The following is a 14,992-nucleotide window of genomic DNA, read 5'->3' as shown; positions in this document are numbered from 1 at the left end:
CTCTCAAACAACACATTTCACACTCTTCAATCTTACCTGCCTTACTCTAAGCAAGAGCAGACGCTTTGCCTGAACAGTTTCAGATGAGCAGACTGGGTAAGGAAGCAAAATAGGAGAGAAGGCAATAGTGCAAGAGTAAATGGCCAGTTCTGCAGACTGGTACAGTAACAGATGGCCATAAGAGCAGTAGGGCTGAAGGGCTGACTTAGGTCCTTCCTCCTCACCAAGACCATAGGTGAAAAAAAACAAAACCCGACAACATTGAAAGCAGCATCAGTTTCTCTGCTACCCCTTCTAGCCTTCCAGAGTGAGCCAAGAGCTACATGAATGTGACAAGAAGGAAACAAATAACGCCTTTTACAATAAGGCTGTCCATGCCAAGTTCCTTAGGACTGAGAGACAAACTCAGAGGAGGAGGAACCAGCATGGGCTCGTCTCTCTTTCTCAGACACATACCTCCTGTGCCAGCTGCCACAGCTGCCAGCCTCCTGCAAGCCTCTCCACAGTCACCTTCTTCCCTACCCATCCGCCAGAAGTTACCACTTTCCCTGGTCTGCCTGATGAACCACTCGCCCTCCTCTACCCCAGAGGAAATGAGCCTGGTCAGCTAGCATGGCTTTTAATATAAGTCTTTCCTAACCCAGCCCATCAGGACTGGAACAGGATGGGAAACCCCAATGTGAGCAACTCCACCAGCAGACCCAAGAGGGTCAGTAACCTTTGGCAGGAGGGCAACAGCCAGTGGTAGGAAAAATAAAGTATTCCTGGCGTCCAAATGGGTCCCTGTCACTGAGCCTTTATCACCCTGCTCTCTCTGGGCAGGGACCCTGAGCAGGACACTGGAGCAGTGGCACACACGATTCTCCCCTTTCTGCAAACAGCCCCATCACTCTGCAGCTACAATTACCTGTAGCTAGTGCTTGTTAAGTGCTTTGAAGATTGAAAGTGCAGATACAAGTGTTAAATATTGTAATTATTCTTACTACATAACATTGCTGCACTGGTAGTAGGGAGGGGTTGTTTTTCCATGTTTGTATGTGGGAATGCCATGACAGCTGCTCCTTTCTGTAAGTGAATCGCTGCCAAGGACCTTGATAAGGGGTTGTGCTTGAAGGAAAAAGACCGAGTCTGGGAGTTTTCTTGGAGTGCTGCATACCACAGTGAAATTAAACTGAGCTCTTACCGGGCTTCCTCCGTCAGAGCTTATTCCTGTACGTGCTGATTACTCCAAGCTGCCTCTGGCTGCAGGAGGGGCAGCAGTGACTCCCAGCAGCTCAACAGGGCTCAATCCTTTAAGAAATGGGCTGAAGGAAATACGCTCAGCTCAGACAAGCAGCATACAAGCAGCCCCACAAGCACCAGATCCTGAAGTCCACATCTCTGTTCCTCATTACTGCCTTGAAACTGCTCCAGATCATGCCAGGAGCTGGGCTGGCACCCAGCTGACTTTCTGTAGCCAAGCACAGACGTGGCCGTGCCGGATTTGGGTCACGTCTGAGGACAGAGCCGTGAGCGGCCGCTTTAGGTTGTGGGCGAGAGTTAAGAACATTTCTGTGCACCTCTGGGCTCTGTGACACAGCACGTACAGCCAGGCTTAAGCTGAGGCTGACAAGACATCATACGACCTGCTGTCGCCACATCTCAGCCTCCCTCCCTTGTCCTGCCACAACCCTGAGCAATTTGAGCCTTACTGCAGGTAGGCCCCCATGCCCCATGAAGTGTTGCTGCCACCCATTTCCTCCACTGCCAGACACAGCCACATGCACACAGGCAGTCCTGAAGAGGTGAAGCCACAGAAAAGGTGGGCTATTCCTACCTGAATAGAAAATACATACATGAAACAAGCACCTATGTGAAGACAGCCCCTCAGAAGTCCTTGCCTGATCTGAAGCCTACTGACAGCAGTAGTACTGAATTTGGGATCACTGACATTAGTCATGCTTTTGTATCTTCAGTGATTCGTGTAAAAAGATCTCTGTACTATTTTTTTTTCCCCAAAAAGGGGTGAGGAGCACAGAAAAACACTAAAAACCATATCTTAATTTTACAACATTTTTCAGCTCACTTGGTGGCCTGGGAGGAGTTGCAAAGGTGGCAAGGGATGAAGGACTGGCAAGAGAGAAGCTTGGGTGCGTCACAGGAGAAGGGAAAGGTTGTAGGAGGAAGTGTAGGAGGTGATGCAGACAAGCTCGCTAAATTGCAAGGCAAAGTGTAGATTTTGTCCCCAAGCAAAACAACTCTGCACTGCTGTCAGGTCAAGCTAATAAAGCCAGCTCTTCAGAGACTCCACTGTCTGCCTGTATTTCCTCTTTCACCAAGAGGAAAAATAATTAATAAGCAGCTTCTGTCTGGCAATCAGAAACAGTTTGCATCATCACATATGGAGATGGCAGCCTTCCTGATCACAAAGCACACCTTTTCTTCAGTAGTGTAGCTTCTCCTGGTTCAGTCTTGGACCTAAGTGCCATCTACAGTGCTGCACACAACTCCTCTGAGGGGATGAAGTTGGGTACATCCCACTTATAAGTGCTATAAATGAAGCTCATCCAGGTTTCTAAAGTCTCAATAGTTTGTCCATGGGCACAAGGGCTGAGCTCCAGTATTTGCAGTCTTCACAACGTGGGATTTGCAATAGGGAATGAATATTGCTGGTAAGATGCATATTCACAGTGGATTTAGTACCGAATAGAACAACTTCCTTTGTTTACTATGCAGAGAACACAAGAAAATTGAGCTGATCTGGTGCTAGTCCAAGCCTCTGCTAGAAATGCTTTTGACAAAAGCTGACCTTTTTGCTCCTGAATAAATATTAGCTATTTGTTTGCGCATTGTTCAGCCAGTTTCGTAGATAGGCAAAGAAAAATGAGCAGAGAACTTAGTCATTTTCCCCCACCAGCAATTGTCAAATAAATTATTCACAAATACATGCTTCCATCATTCATCTAGCACTAGACTAAACACTTTCTACTAAACTTAGTTTTCAGCATCATGTTTCAGTTTATGGTTACATTTTTCCCTGGGCAAAGTGAGCCAGTCATTAGACAGCTCTCATAGGTTTCTACTAAACATGCTTGATTAAGTCTTTTAAGAAGGAGGAGGTGGAGGAAGTTGTGTTTTGAAGTCAATGGGAACATTTCCATTCACTTCAATGGGAAATGTACTGAAAGAGATAACATTATTTTGAAGACTTAATGAGTATACTTAGTTCTGCACACTAAACAAAACAAACAAAAAAACACACACACAAAAATAACTCTATTCTACCATTGTACACTACACTTTACGGTGGACAGTCTTCAACCTGAACAGAATAAGGAACCAGTCTTAACACCAGAGCTGCCCAAAACGGCCACTTGCCCTACTACCACCCCAAGGTGCTACCTGGCATGTAACATACATACACCAAGTCCTGCAGCATCACCAAGGCTCAAGTCTTGCTCACTCTCCAGCAGTTTAACTTCTTCCACACATTCATTCACCATGGTGATGCTGAGCTGGCACAGGTGCTTGCCTTTAATTTCTCCAAGCCAGAGCCACAGCTGATGCAATTCAGCTTAGTGGCTTAAGGATATGGCCTCGTTTGAAAGGAAAAGCAGAATATTAAAAGAAAAATGAAAAAGAAGGGATTCAAACATGGATTTCTGGGCTGATTTACTGCATGCCACGTAGCCATGCAAGGTCAGGATGACACACGCGCAGAGGACCTCTGAAATGAAGTAACTGCATGAAACAACCACATTCAAAATGTATATGGGTAGGCAAATTGAAAAACAGGCACACCTCAAGAGCACACCTTTGCTGCAGGTCAGCAAGAAAACTCAGTGTCATCTTTTTCTTCAAAGAGGTTTAGATGGCTGCTGCCATCCCCTAAATTTAAAAGAAAGAGGGACACGGTGTACTATTCATCGTATGCAAATCCCTGATGAACAGCACTGAAGACAACTTCTGCATTCATCCCTGCAGAGAGCAATCATTTTAATCAAGTGGTTACCATAAGCCCTCCTCTTCAAAAGGAAATGTCATATTTTATTCCCAGTCCCATTGGTTTCAGATGAATCCTTAAAGTTTGGCCCCCAAGATAACTATGCTCATTCATTACTAGCAGATCAGCTCAAGATCCTGGGCACAATCAGGAGCTAGACGGTGTACAAATGCAGAACAGGAGGCAGTCCCTACCTACCCTGCCAAGATTACAATCTCAGAAGTCATAGGGGAAAAAAAAAAAATAATAATAATAGACAAACAGGCTCAGCAGATGTTGAAAGCTAGAGGTGTGGTGGAGGGCTCACATTCCTTGCCTTATTCAGTGTGGAGATGCCAGAGGAGCCCAGCCTCTGGAGAGAAAGAGATGCGTGGAGAAACACAAAGCTCTCCCCATGGGTCAGTGAGGCCATCCCTGTCCATTGCCACCTCCTTTCACCCAGCTCTCCTAACCAGAGGAGCTGTTTTGGATGCATCTGTGCCCACGGTGGAAGATAAGGAGGACAGCACAGCTGGGCTTAAACTTAATGCCCTTCTCTCCTTCTTCACTCAGCTCACTTGGCAGGTTCAGCTCAGGGCTTTCAAAAGAACCAGTGTCTGGAAGGCTAGCTGTCCACATTTTTTCCTCCCCAACCTGTGCTTTAGCCCTTCAAGCTCAAGGCCTAAGCAACAAGAGGAGAGGCAATGGAATGAAAAGCTATGTGCTACTGCCAAAACATGTCACCTGGGGTCCCTCCATTCAAAATCAAGGGTTTGACCAGAGTTGAGACCTCTAAAAAACAGAGACACAAGGTGCAGAGCTGATAAGGACCTTCCTTTCAAACCTATCCCAAAGCCCAAGCCGTTATCTATTGGATCAGCCCCTGCAGGTACTTAGACGCCACTCTGCCTACTTTTTGGATCCCCGTGGGATTTAGGCTGAAAACAGGTGCCAAGATGCTCTGACTCAGGCGGTTGTGGGCATGCCCAGCAGCAGAGCGACTGGTGCCTGGGGAGCACACCGGGAAGAGACGGAGGCATCTACCAACCTTGGATGCCTACAAGGTTAGGTGGTCAGTCGTCCCCGAGCAAAAAGGCACCTCTGACCTTTGTGGTTTAGCAGTCCAAGCACTACCTAAGTCCTGTGGCAGGTGACAAAGTCCCCCTCCAACGCTGGCCCATATGGAAGCCATACACATTTCCTCCACGCAGTTCTCCCCCCTTAATTTAAGTGCACCTAATCAGGAAATCTGCCTAATTGGAATATCTCGCTTAAAGATCAGGGATGCTTACTAACAATGACTGCATCTTGATCGGGATGGTAATATCACTTAATTGGGATGCCTTCAGGTATCTTAGTGGTTTGGGTTTTTTATGTCTCAAGCTCAAGCTAGTCTTGTCTGTCTGCTCCTCATAAAACAGCTTTCAGTTCCTCCTTAGTAATGACACAGGCAAACGATGATGTAAGTTACTTCAACATTTTTTGCTTCTGGCTGTTAGTTGGTGTGGGAGGGGCAAATTACCTGTTACTGTGGGTGTTCTTGCCACAGGGACGGTTACAGTAGCTTCGGCCTCCATCCCATGCACAGCCTCCCTCTGCCTCCATGGGCCTCCCCGTCATGCAGGGTGCAGGTTGCAGCGCTCCGGAGGCTTGGCTGAGCAGGGAAATGCTGTTGTCTACTACCTGGTGAGCCTGGGGGAAAGGCCACCAAGCAGAGCGTCCTACCACAAGTATGCTGCCCGTGACTTGCTGTTTGCAGCAGCCGCAAGACCAAGAGGAAAAAAGAGTTTGTTAAAAGAAAGTTGTATCTGCCTATCTGCCCAACCAACCACACTTCTACCCCACAGTTATTCACATGTAATTGTTTTTAAATGTAAGCCTGGCTCCACTTTAGGGGTTATTGAGTTAAACAAAAAACTTTTTTTTTTTTTTTAAAGTAATCCCTCAACTGTCTTTTTCTCCATGCCACACCATCTTAGAAGACCCATATTTGTGTTTAACAAGTGCAGCACCTCTCAAGCAGTCGTCAGGCACCAGATATAGGCTTGCAACCTCTTCTATTTTGCAAAACAGGGGACTTGACCTTGTTTGGCCTGGCGAGTGCCATCCTTGCACACAAACATGAACCACACCACCAAGCCTGGTTGGCCAGCCGGCCTCGCCAGGGCAGAAATCAGGGCAGGAGCCGTGCAGCAGGGCAGGCAGCAAGCCTGAGCCACAGGGCCAGTGCCCTGTGGTTGCGTGAAGGGGGCTCATGTCACCTGGGCAAACAGGGATGACGGAAACGTGTCTGTGAAAGCTTTGCATTCAGTTGGTCTTTGAGAACAAAGAGCTCTGAAGGGACATCATAGTAAACACTGCCAAAACTCTTTTCCACTTCGGTGCAAATTTTCTGTTTCAAACCATGCCTACCGGCCTGTTTGTAGATGTGCGGGAAAGGTACCGCATGTGGCCTGGTGGAGGCAGGGAAAAAACAGAGAGCAAGCAGATTGGAAACTGCAGATGGAGCTGGCATACTCGGGGGCTGCTCAGGGGCTGCTCGTACCTTTAAGCACCACGCTGCTTAGTTTTGAGGACAGAGCTCTACCAGAAAGCTGGTCTTGCCTGGGGACCCCTGCAGCTGCAAGTTGCTTGTGCTCATTATGCAAGCACCGTTTAAAAATCCCTCTCTTTGGTGCGTTCCCTGCATTTCATGGAAAACAGCAGACACATCTTGAGTGCTCCGCTCTTTAATGATTCCTTCACCTCTTATGATTATTATACCGTAGTGTTTGCAGAGTGAGCCATTGTTTTCTGCGTGTAAACAACTTTAATGGGCTACTCCTAGCAGTGCGCAAGTAACTGTGCAACGAGAGCGTTTGTGGCTTCGTTAACAGTGCATATGCAGATCCCGAAGTTTTATGACCTGCATTACCATAGCTCGTAGGAGCCTTAAAGGAGGCTGGTTCTTTGGTGCGATTGTACTTAACATACATAAATGCCTCGTAAAACTGTGAAAGCCATGCGTGCATCTAGCTACGCGTGTATGTGTGACCCTGTGTGTATTTACACATCTCTCCAGCCGTACAAAAGGCGCAAAAAATGCTTCTGCCTCTGGATTCAGCAGACACTTTTACGAAGCTGTTCTTCGGAGGCCGAGCACGCCAGTAATTAAACAGCGAGGGGGAGGTTAAAAAACAGACCCACTTTTCCTGGAAACCGACACTTTTTTTCGCTCGCAACTTTTACGGGCCAGCCTGGCAACCCATAAAGACATTCCTTGGCAGAGCGCGAGAAATCACGGCCCCGGCAGAGCTGGCATCGCGCTGGCGCTCACCTCGGCTCCGCTTCGAGCAGGGAGGGGGGCCGGGAGAGGGGGGGGGATCCCTTTGCAGCAGCGGGAGCAGCATTTGCGCGGCCGGCAGGTGCGCAGGTCCCGCGGGGGGGGCGCGGAGCGGCGCAGCAGAGGCGCGCAAAGGCCGGGAGGGGGCGCCCGAGACCCGCGCAGCGCTCGGCGCCGCGCAGGTGGCCGCCGGCAGCGGGTGCGGGCGCTGCGCGGGTGTTGCGCGGGTGTTGCGCGGGTGCTGCGCGGTCCCCCGGGCTCCGGCGCCCCCTCGCAAGAGCTGGGGATGGTAAAGGGCTGCTCGCCCTTCGCATCCATCTCCCTTTTCATCCCCAGAGCCCGGGGGGCTGCGCGCCCTCCCGAAAAAAAAGCCCCCAGCGCTCTGAAAGGAGCGCGCAGGGCGTGGGGAATGTGGTGTATCAAGGGGCTGATCGCTATCTGCTGCCTAATGACTTGCCAAGTGCTTATCGCTTCCCCGAGTAGGAGCTGTCGCTTCATTCTAATGTAAATAAAGCCTTCGTACAAATAAGTCTCTCTCCTCCCGGCTCGCCGAGGCAATAGGTGGGGATGGAGCAGGAGCGGGCTGCAAGAGGTTCGCGCTCCCAGCGCCGTTGCCCCCTGCGTGTTTTCATTTACACGGTTCCAGAGAATCCGATGGATTCGGCCCCCCTCCACCCTCGCTGCCCCTCCCAGGGAAAGGAAGGAAATAAGGGAGGAAAAGGAACACAAAAGGGACAAGGGACCTTGGAAAGTAAAAGGGAAAAAAAAATCATGTCTGGTTATCTTCTTGTCGTTTTTGGAGAGAGTTTTAACCCCCCTCCAAGCCCCCCATATGTTGGTATTTCACTGTGAGATGGCAGAGCTAGAGAATCTGCCAAATTAAAGGGGTTTTGCTCTGCTGTGGGCTTTTTCTCCTTTTTCTCTGCCTGTGTTTGCTTGTGTGGCACCGCTCTACCTGAACTGCAGCAACAACACGAGCAGTTTCCCACAGCCTGGTTTTTGTTTTTATTCCCGGCGCCGTGACATCTCTGCGACGCAGCCTGTGTCACAGGGACGAATTATAGGTATGACCGCGATAATTATCGTGGGAAGAGGAATCTCGCGGGCTCCAGCCTATTTGTGGTCTCGGTTCTCCCTTGTAAATTGAATGCAAAATTCGCTTTTAGATACCAAAAGGTGACATTAAGGCATTTCGCTTGGGAACCACACTTAGCCCGTGACCGCCGCCGCATTTGCTGCGAAGGGCACTTTATTTGTCGTTCAGGAACGAGAACCTAGGAGATGCCAAAGGGACAGAGAGCTCGATTTCGTATTGGGTTGTGTTATTTACGCCTTAAGATAGAAGCCTGGACTGGAAGACTACCCGGGCTTATTTATGAAATTGCTAACCCACGTTAACAAAACAACAATCACGCCTGTTTGCTTAACCGAGTGGCAGCGAACAGCCCTTGTGTTTAGAGCCCGCCTGAATTGCTGGGGCTGAGGGGGCAGAGGTGCTCCTGCAGGGCAGGGGGGGGCTGTCAGCGGTGGCCAGCGGCTGCAAACGGAGAGGGGGCTTCGGCTTCGGGTGGATTTTCAGCCGGTGAGGCAGGGATTTGTTACCGTCTCCTGCCCCCCGAAAGGATGTTTGTTAAGCGGTTTTCTCCTGCGGTGTCGCCCGCTGTTGCAGGAACGTGGAAAGCTGCATCCTGAGCTGCAAAGAGCCGGGCGGCTGGTTTCAGGAGTCACAGGGATGCTGCTGTGATGTTGGAGCCAAAAGAAGGAGAGAGAAACGAAGCTCTGACTACGTCTAAACATAAACAGCCCGAGGCTGGCAAGCAGCTCACCTCCAGGTCTGGGAGAAAAGAGCAGAGGAGAGGACAACCCCCAGCGAGCAGCGTGGGTCCACCTAGGTTTTGCCCAGGTCAGACGGCAGCCCCTCCGCCTACCGCCCCGATGTCATCTCTCTTTCTGACATCCCCATAAATAAGGCTGCGGATGACCACACACGAGCCAAGCCCCGGAGCGCTGCCGGAGCTCTCCCGGCCCGCCGCTGCCGTCGGGGCTCCGGCTCCGCTCCGGCTCCGCTCCGGTTCCGCTCCAGTTCCGCGCCCCTCGCCCGTGTAGAGGCCCCGACGAGTGCGACAAAGCCAGGGCACTGCCCAAACCCAGCGCCGGAGAGCAGGCAGGGGGGTGAAACCCAAAAGCTGAAGGCTCTTTCTGGGTGGCAGCCCAAGGAGGCAGTGGGAAAAGTGAGCCCTCAGCCTACCCAGCCCCGGCTGTTTTCCCCCCAACACACACACACACACACAATCACAACCCTCACAATGGTGACTTTTGTGCCTCCAGGAGAGAAAGCAGGGTCCTGCTGCTGTAAGGGACGCAACTTAACACACACCAGGCGTTGCGTCAGGTCGCAATTAGGGAATCGGAGGGGCTGTTGCAAAACGCATCAGATGCAAACCCGCGCCGGATTAATGCCCCCCACCCTTCCTCCCCTCCCCTGCCCTGCGCTGAAACTTCTCGCCCTTACTGCAGCGTGCTCGGGAGGGCAGCCCCGCTGCTGTGAGCACCGTCCTGCCAAAACGGCAAAGGCAGCGAGGGGCCGGCTGCTGCGCCTCCGGGGCAGCGAGCGGGGAGCGGGTGGAAAGTGTTTCTGGCTGCAGGTAACGCCGTGGGAAAACCGGATGACCTGGGCTGCATGGAAACGTGCTGAAGTGCCCCGTTTCTTTTTTTTTTTTTTTTTTTTTTTGTTTTTTTTTTTTTTTTTTTTTTGCTTTTCAGCAAAGCGAGAAAGAGTTTTTGGAAACACAAAGTGTTGGGATCGACGTGCAGTCCGGTGCTCGCACATTTAATAATTCTGCAGCGGTGGGAGGAAAGGGGAAAACGTGTAATTAGGCAGGAGCAGGTGAAAGATTCCAGACGATGAAATACAACAGGCTAAACGGGATAATGTATTCACCATTAAAGGACTGACATTTATTACCAAAAGGAGACCCGTTATGCTTGAATATGAAAAGGAGCAGATACGGGGCTGTATAAATTACCTCCTTCGCATTACTTGCATCTCGTTTAAAAATAGATACGTCTATACTGAATAACCAACGGGTTTGTGTTTGGGAGCAAAGGACGGACCTGTGGAAACACCACCTAGCAAACGATGCACCTCTAGCACGCTCCCCAGACGCACTCCCCAAAGCAATCGATCACAGTAAAAAGCGGGGAAAGGAGGGGGGGAGAAATCAGGGGAGCCAAAAGGGGCTTTTCACGTTTCGGTGGTGTCACAAGCTCAGGGTAGGCAATTCGTCTCCCAGTCACACACACACACACACGCGGGCACGTCTTTCCCGTACAAATTCCACCCCTTAAAATAGATTTCAGCTCGTTGCCTTTAACTGATCTATTATTAACGCTAATGAAGCTGCAGAGGTACAGGCTGGGAGGTAAGGAAGAGTACCGGCTTGGATTTCAGATATCCGAAGAACTGGTGAAACACGCCGCTGGGCAGGCACGTCTATCTACGATTCGCCTCGTGTTTAAAGCTCAAAAATTAAATCTTCGCTGAGAGGCAATAGAAACCGAAAAGGGAATGTTAAAAAATAAATCACCGAGCCCTCAATCTCCGCTCCCTCTGAGCTCCCGTTAAAGTGTTATTCTAAACATCTCGTGACAGCCCAAATACGCTTTTAGACATTTAAACAAAGGCAACAACCGCAGAAATCAAGTCTTTACGGCAGATCCGGCCAAACAATTTCAGGAGCATCCCTTTTATTGTACCTATTATTTTTTTGTTGTTTTTTTTTTTCGCTTTTGACACACCTGATATGCCACGGAGTCCACTCTGAAAGAGATTAGGAACAAAAGAGCGCTGTCTGCGGCTCCGTTCAGTAAATAAAGAAGCCGCTCGCTCCGCCGCATCCCCTAAGGTCTGCAGAGATTTACCTGCACAAGCGAGCTAAAGACCCGGCACAAAGCAAGGCGCTCATGTTTATAAACAGCAGAGGCAGCGGGCGCTTTCTTTGCGGGCCGTCAGAGGAAAGCCCTTCATGGCTGAGTAATAAAAGGGAGCTGTGGAGGGAGGACTCGGCAGGAGCTGGTCAGCTGGAGGAATGCGATCCCTTCGGGAACGTCAGGGGCAGGCAGGCGGCCGGCTGGAGGCAGGGCTGGGGCTGGGGCAGGGGCATCCGATCGCCCGCACCCGCACAACCCCCTCGCACTTTCCTCCACCGTCCCCGATGCCGCGGGAGGTGAGGCTGAGCCTCCCTCGGAGAACAGCGAGCGAGCCGGAGCAGCGGCGTGGAGCCTGCCCGCGGCCCCGGGAGGGAAAGGGTGGAGAGAGCCCGGCGGGAGGGAGCGGGGAGAGGAGGCGAACGAGTCCGAAGGGGGAAAAAATAAGAGTAAAATGAAAAAAAAAAAAAAGAAAAAAAAAAAGAAAATGAAAGAGAAATTAAAAATAAATGAAAAAAAAAAGGAAAAAGTAAATGAAAAAGTGAAAATAATAAAATAAAATAAAATAAAATAAAATAAAATAAAATAAAATAAAATAAAATAAAATAAAATAAAATAAAATAAAATAAAATAAAATAAAATAAAATAAAATAAAAGTAGGGGAGGAACACGCGCGGCGGCGAGTGGGGTGCACGCGTGGGTGGGAAGCGCTCCGGGGGAGCACGTCCATGTGTATGTGCACTGCTTAAATATGGGGCTATGTGGATGCGCGCACGTCCTGCGTGCGCCCGGGGCGGGTTGCGCGGGTGGGGGGCGTGGGGGTGGGCGCGCAAAACGCGCGCAGGACCGAGGGGGGTCCACGCGTGCCCCGGAGATCCGCGTGTGCCGGCGAGCGTGTGTGGCCGGTCCCCGAGAGCTGCGACTCCCAGGGCTGCTGCTGCAGGGATTTTTTTTTCCCCGTCTTTTTTTTTTTTTTTTCCTCTCTCTCTCTCTTTTTTTTTTAAGCTCGCTTTTTTTTTTTTTTTTTCTTTTTTTTTTTTCCCTCCTCATTCAGAGCCCCGGGTGTCTCCCGGCTCTCATTGGCCGGCCGAGCTCGGCGGGGCGGAGCCAGGCCGCCTGCAAAAGGAGGAAAAGAAAAAAAAAAAACAGGAGAGAGAGCGAGAGAGGGGAGAGAGAGAGGGAAAAAAAAAAAAAAGAGAAAACTGTAAGTGCGTAAAAAAGTTCTCGCCGCGGTGACGGATGCTCAAAAGTTCAGGAGTTTTTCCGATGCTTCGCAAAGCAGCCTGCGACTGAAAAAGAGACTGAAAAACGAGCGAGGGAGAGAGAGAGGGCGAGTTTGCACTGGGAGACCGGGAAGGTGGATTTTTTGCCGCTGCTGCCGCTCGCTTAACAAAAAAAAAAAAAAAAAAAAAAAAAAGCCAACAAAACACATCCCTCTACTTTTGTCCCTCCTTTGCAGACAACTTGTTGCAGATCCCCGTGGAGCGAGGAACCGGGAGCGTGGGAGCCTCTTCGCGAAGGTTTTATTTCCTTACTACTCTTTCTGCGTTGGGAAGCTGCTTTCTCCGCTGCGATTCCTTTTTTCGCCCTCCGCCGGTTTCTTGCGAGAAAACGCTTTCGGCCTCCCCCCCCGGCCCGGGCTCTGCTTCCCCCCCCGGCTCTGACTTTCCCCTCCTCCCCCCCCCGGGGCCGGTGGGCTTTGGCGGCCGAGGACGGAGCGGAGCCTCCCGGCGCCGCCGTCGGGCTCCGTGCCCCGTTTCCCCGCGCTCCGCCGGGGGCTGCCCGGTGCGGCTCGGTCGGCGGAGCGGCGGAGGGGTGGAGGGGAAAGGGCCGAGCTGCTCGGGCCGGCGGGGAGGCAGGGCGAAAGCTGCCGGGGGGACATGCAGGCTCGCTACTCCGTGTCCAGCCCCAACTCCCTGGGAGTGGTGCCGTACCTCGGCGGCGAGCAGAGCTACTACCGAGCCGCCGCCGCGGCGGCCGGCGGGGGCTACGCGGCCATGCCGGCCCCGATGAGCATGTACTCGCACCCGGCCCACGAGCAGTACCCGGGCGGCATGGCCCGAGCCTACGGGCCCTACACGCCGCCGCCGCAGCCCAAGGATATGGTGAAGCCGCCCTACAGCTACATCGCCCTCATCACCATGGCCATCCAGAACGCGCCCGATAAGAAGATCACCTTGAACGGGATCTACCAGTTCATCATGGAGCGGTTCCCTTTCTACCGGGACAACAAGCAGGGCTGGCAGAACAGCATCCGCCACAACCTCTCCCTCAACGAGTGCTTCGTCAAGGTGCCCCGCGACGACAAGAAGCCCGGCAAGGGCTCCTACTGGACCCTCGACCCGGACTCCTACAACATGTTCGAGAACGGCAGCTTCCTCCGCCGCCGCCGCCGCTTCAAGAAGAAGGACGCCGTCAAGGACAAGGAGGACAAGGACCGCCTGCACCTCAAGGACCATGCCCCGCCGCCGCCGCGCCCGCCGCCGCCCGCCGCAGCCTCGGCCGCCGCCGTCGAGCCCGAGGGCGGCCCCGCCGGGGGGGGCAGCGCCCCGCCGCCGCCGCCGCCGCCCCCCGTCCGCATCCAGGACATCAAGACGGAGAACGGCACGGCCTCGCCGCCGCACGCCGGCTCCCCCCCCGGCGCCGCTCCGCCGCTGGGCGCCGTGCCCAAAATCGAGAGCCCCGACAGCAGCAGCAGCCTGTCGAGCGGCGGCAGCCCCCGCAGCGCCCTCCCCTCCGCCCGCTCGCTCAGCCTCGAAGCCCCCGAGCCGCCGCCGCCGCCGCCCCCGCCGCCGCCGCCGCCGCCTCCCCACCACCACCACCACCACCACGGGCCGGGCTTCAGCGTGGACAACATCATGACCTCGCTGCGCGGCTCCCCGCAGGGGGCGGCCGAGCTGGGCTCCGGCCTGCTGCCCCCCGCCGCCGCCGCCGCCGCCCCCCGCAGCGGCATCCCCCCGGCCCTGTCCCTCGGCGGCTACTCGCCGGGCCACAGCTCCGTCTACAGCTCGCCCTGCGGCCAGCCCGCCGCCTCGGCGGCCACCTACCACTGCAACATGCAAGCCATGAGCCTGTACGCGGCGGCGGGCGGCGCCGAGCGGACCCCCGGCCACCTGCCCCCCCCCGCCGCCGCCGCCGCCAGCCCCGCCGAGGAGCCGCTGCCCGACTACGCGCTGCCGTCGGGGGGCGGCGGAGCGGGGGGCAGCGGCGGCGGAGGAGGTGGCGGAGGAGGAGGAGGGGGCGGCGGGGGGGCGCTGGGGCACGGCGGGCTGGGCGGCGCGGCGGGCGGCCACCAGGAGGGGCAGCACCCGCACCCGCACCCGCACCAGGGCCGCCTGGCCTCCTGGTACCTCAACCAGGCGGCGGCGGCGGCGGCGGCGGCGGCGGCGGTGGCGGCGGCGGGGGAGCTGGGCCCGCTGGCGGGCGCGCCGGGCTACGGGGGGGCGCAGCAAGGCTTCGCCGCCGCCCCCAGGGAGGTCTTCGAGGCGCCGCGCCTCGGCCTCAGCGCCTCGCCCGGAGGAGGAGGCAGCGGCGGAGGCCCGGGCGGCGGCGGCGGCGGCGGTGGCGGCGGAGGAGGCGGCGGCGGGGCGGGGGGAGGCAGCTGTCAGATGGCCTTCCCCGGCAGCCAGCCCCTCTACCGCACCTCCGGGGCCTTCGTCTACGACTGCGGCAAGTTCTGAGCGCCCCCCCCCCTCCGGCCCCGACGCCCACCCACCCCTCACCCCCTCCGACGCCGCTCGGGGGTCCCCGCGGCCGCCCCGAGGGAGAGGAGAGCGCGGGCG

General features: G+C 54.1%; 1 protein-coding gene across 1 annotated transcript; it reads left to right on the top strand.

Moving 5' to 3' along the window:
- Positions 1-12,996: 12,996 nt before the first annotated feature.
- On the top strand, positions 12,997-14,992 carry FOXC1 (forkhead box C1). The gene is given in 3 exon segments (XM_032182617.1): positions 12,997-14,708; positions 14,711-14,826; positions 14,828-14,992. Coding segments are annotated over 3 exon segments (1,797 nt in total). The 5' UTR covers positions 12,997-13,090; the 3' UTR covers positions 14,891-14,992.

Source organism: Aythya fuligula, chromosome 2 (assembly GCF_009819795.1).
Source record: "Aythya fuligula isolate bAytFul2 chromosome 2, bAytFul2.pri, whole genome shotgun sequence".
In the NCBI taxonomy this organism is placed as follows: domain Eukaryota; kingdom Metazoa; phylum Chordata; class Aves; order Anseriformes; family Anatidae; genus Aythya; species Aythya fuligula.
This window is presented reverse-complemented; position numbering and strand designations above follow the sequence as displayed.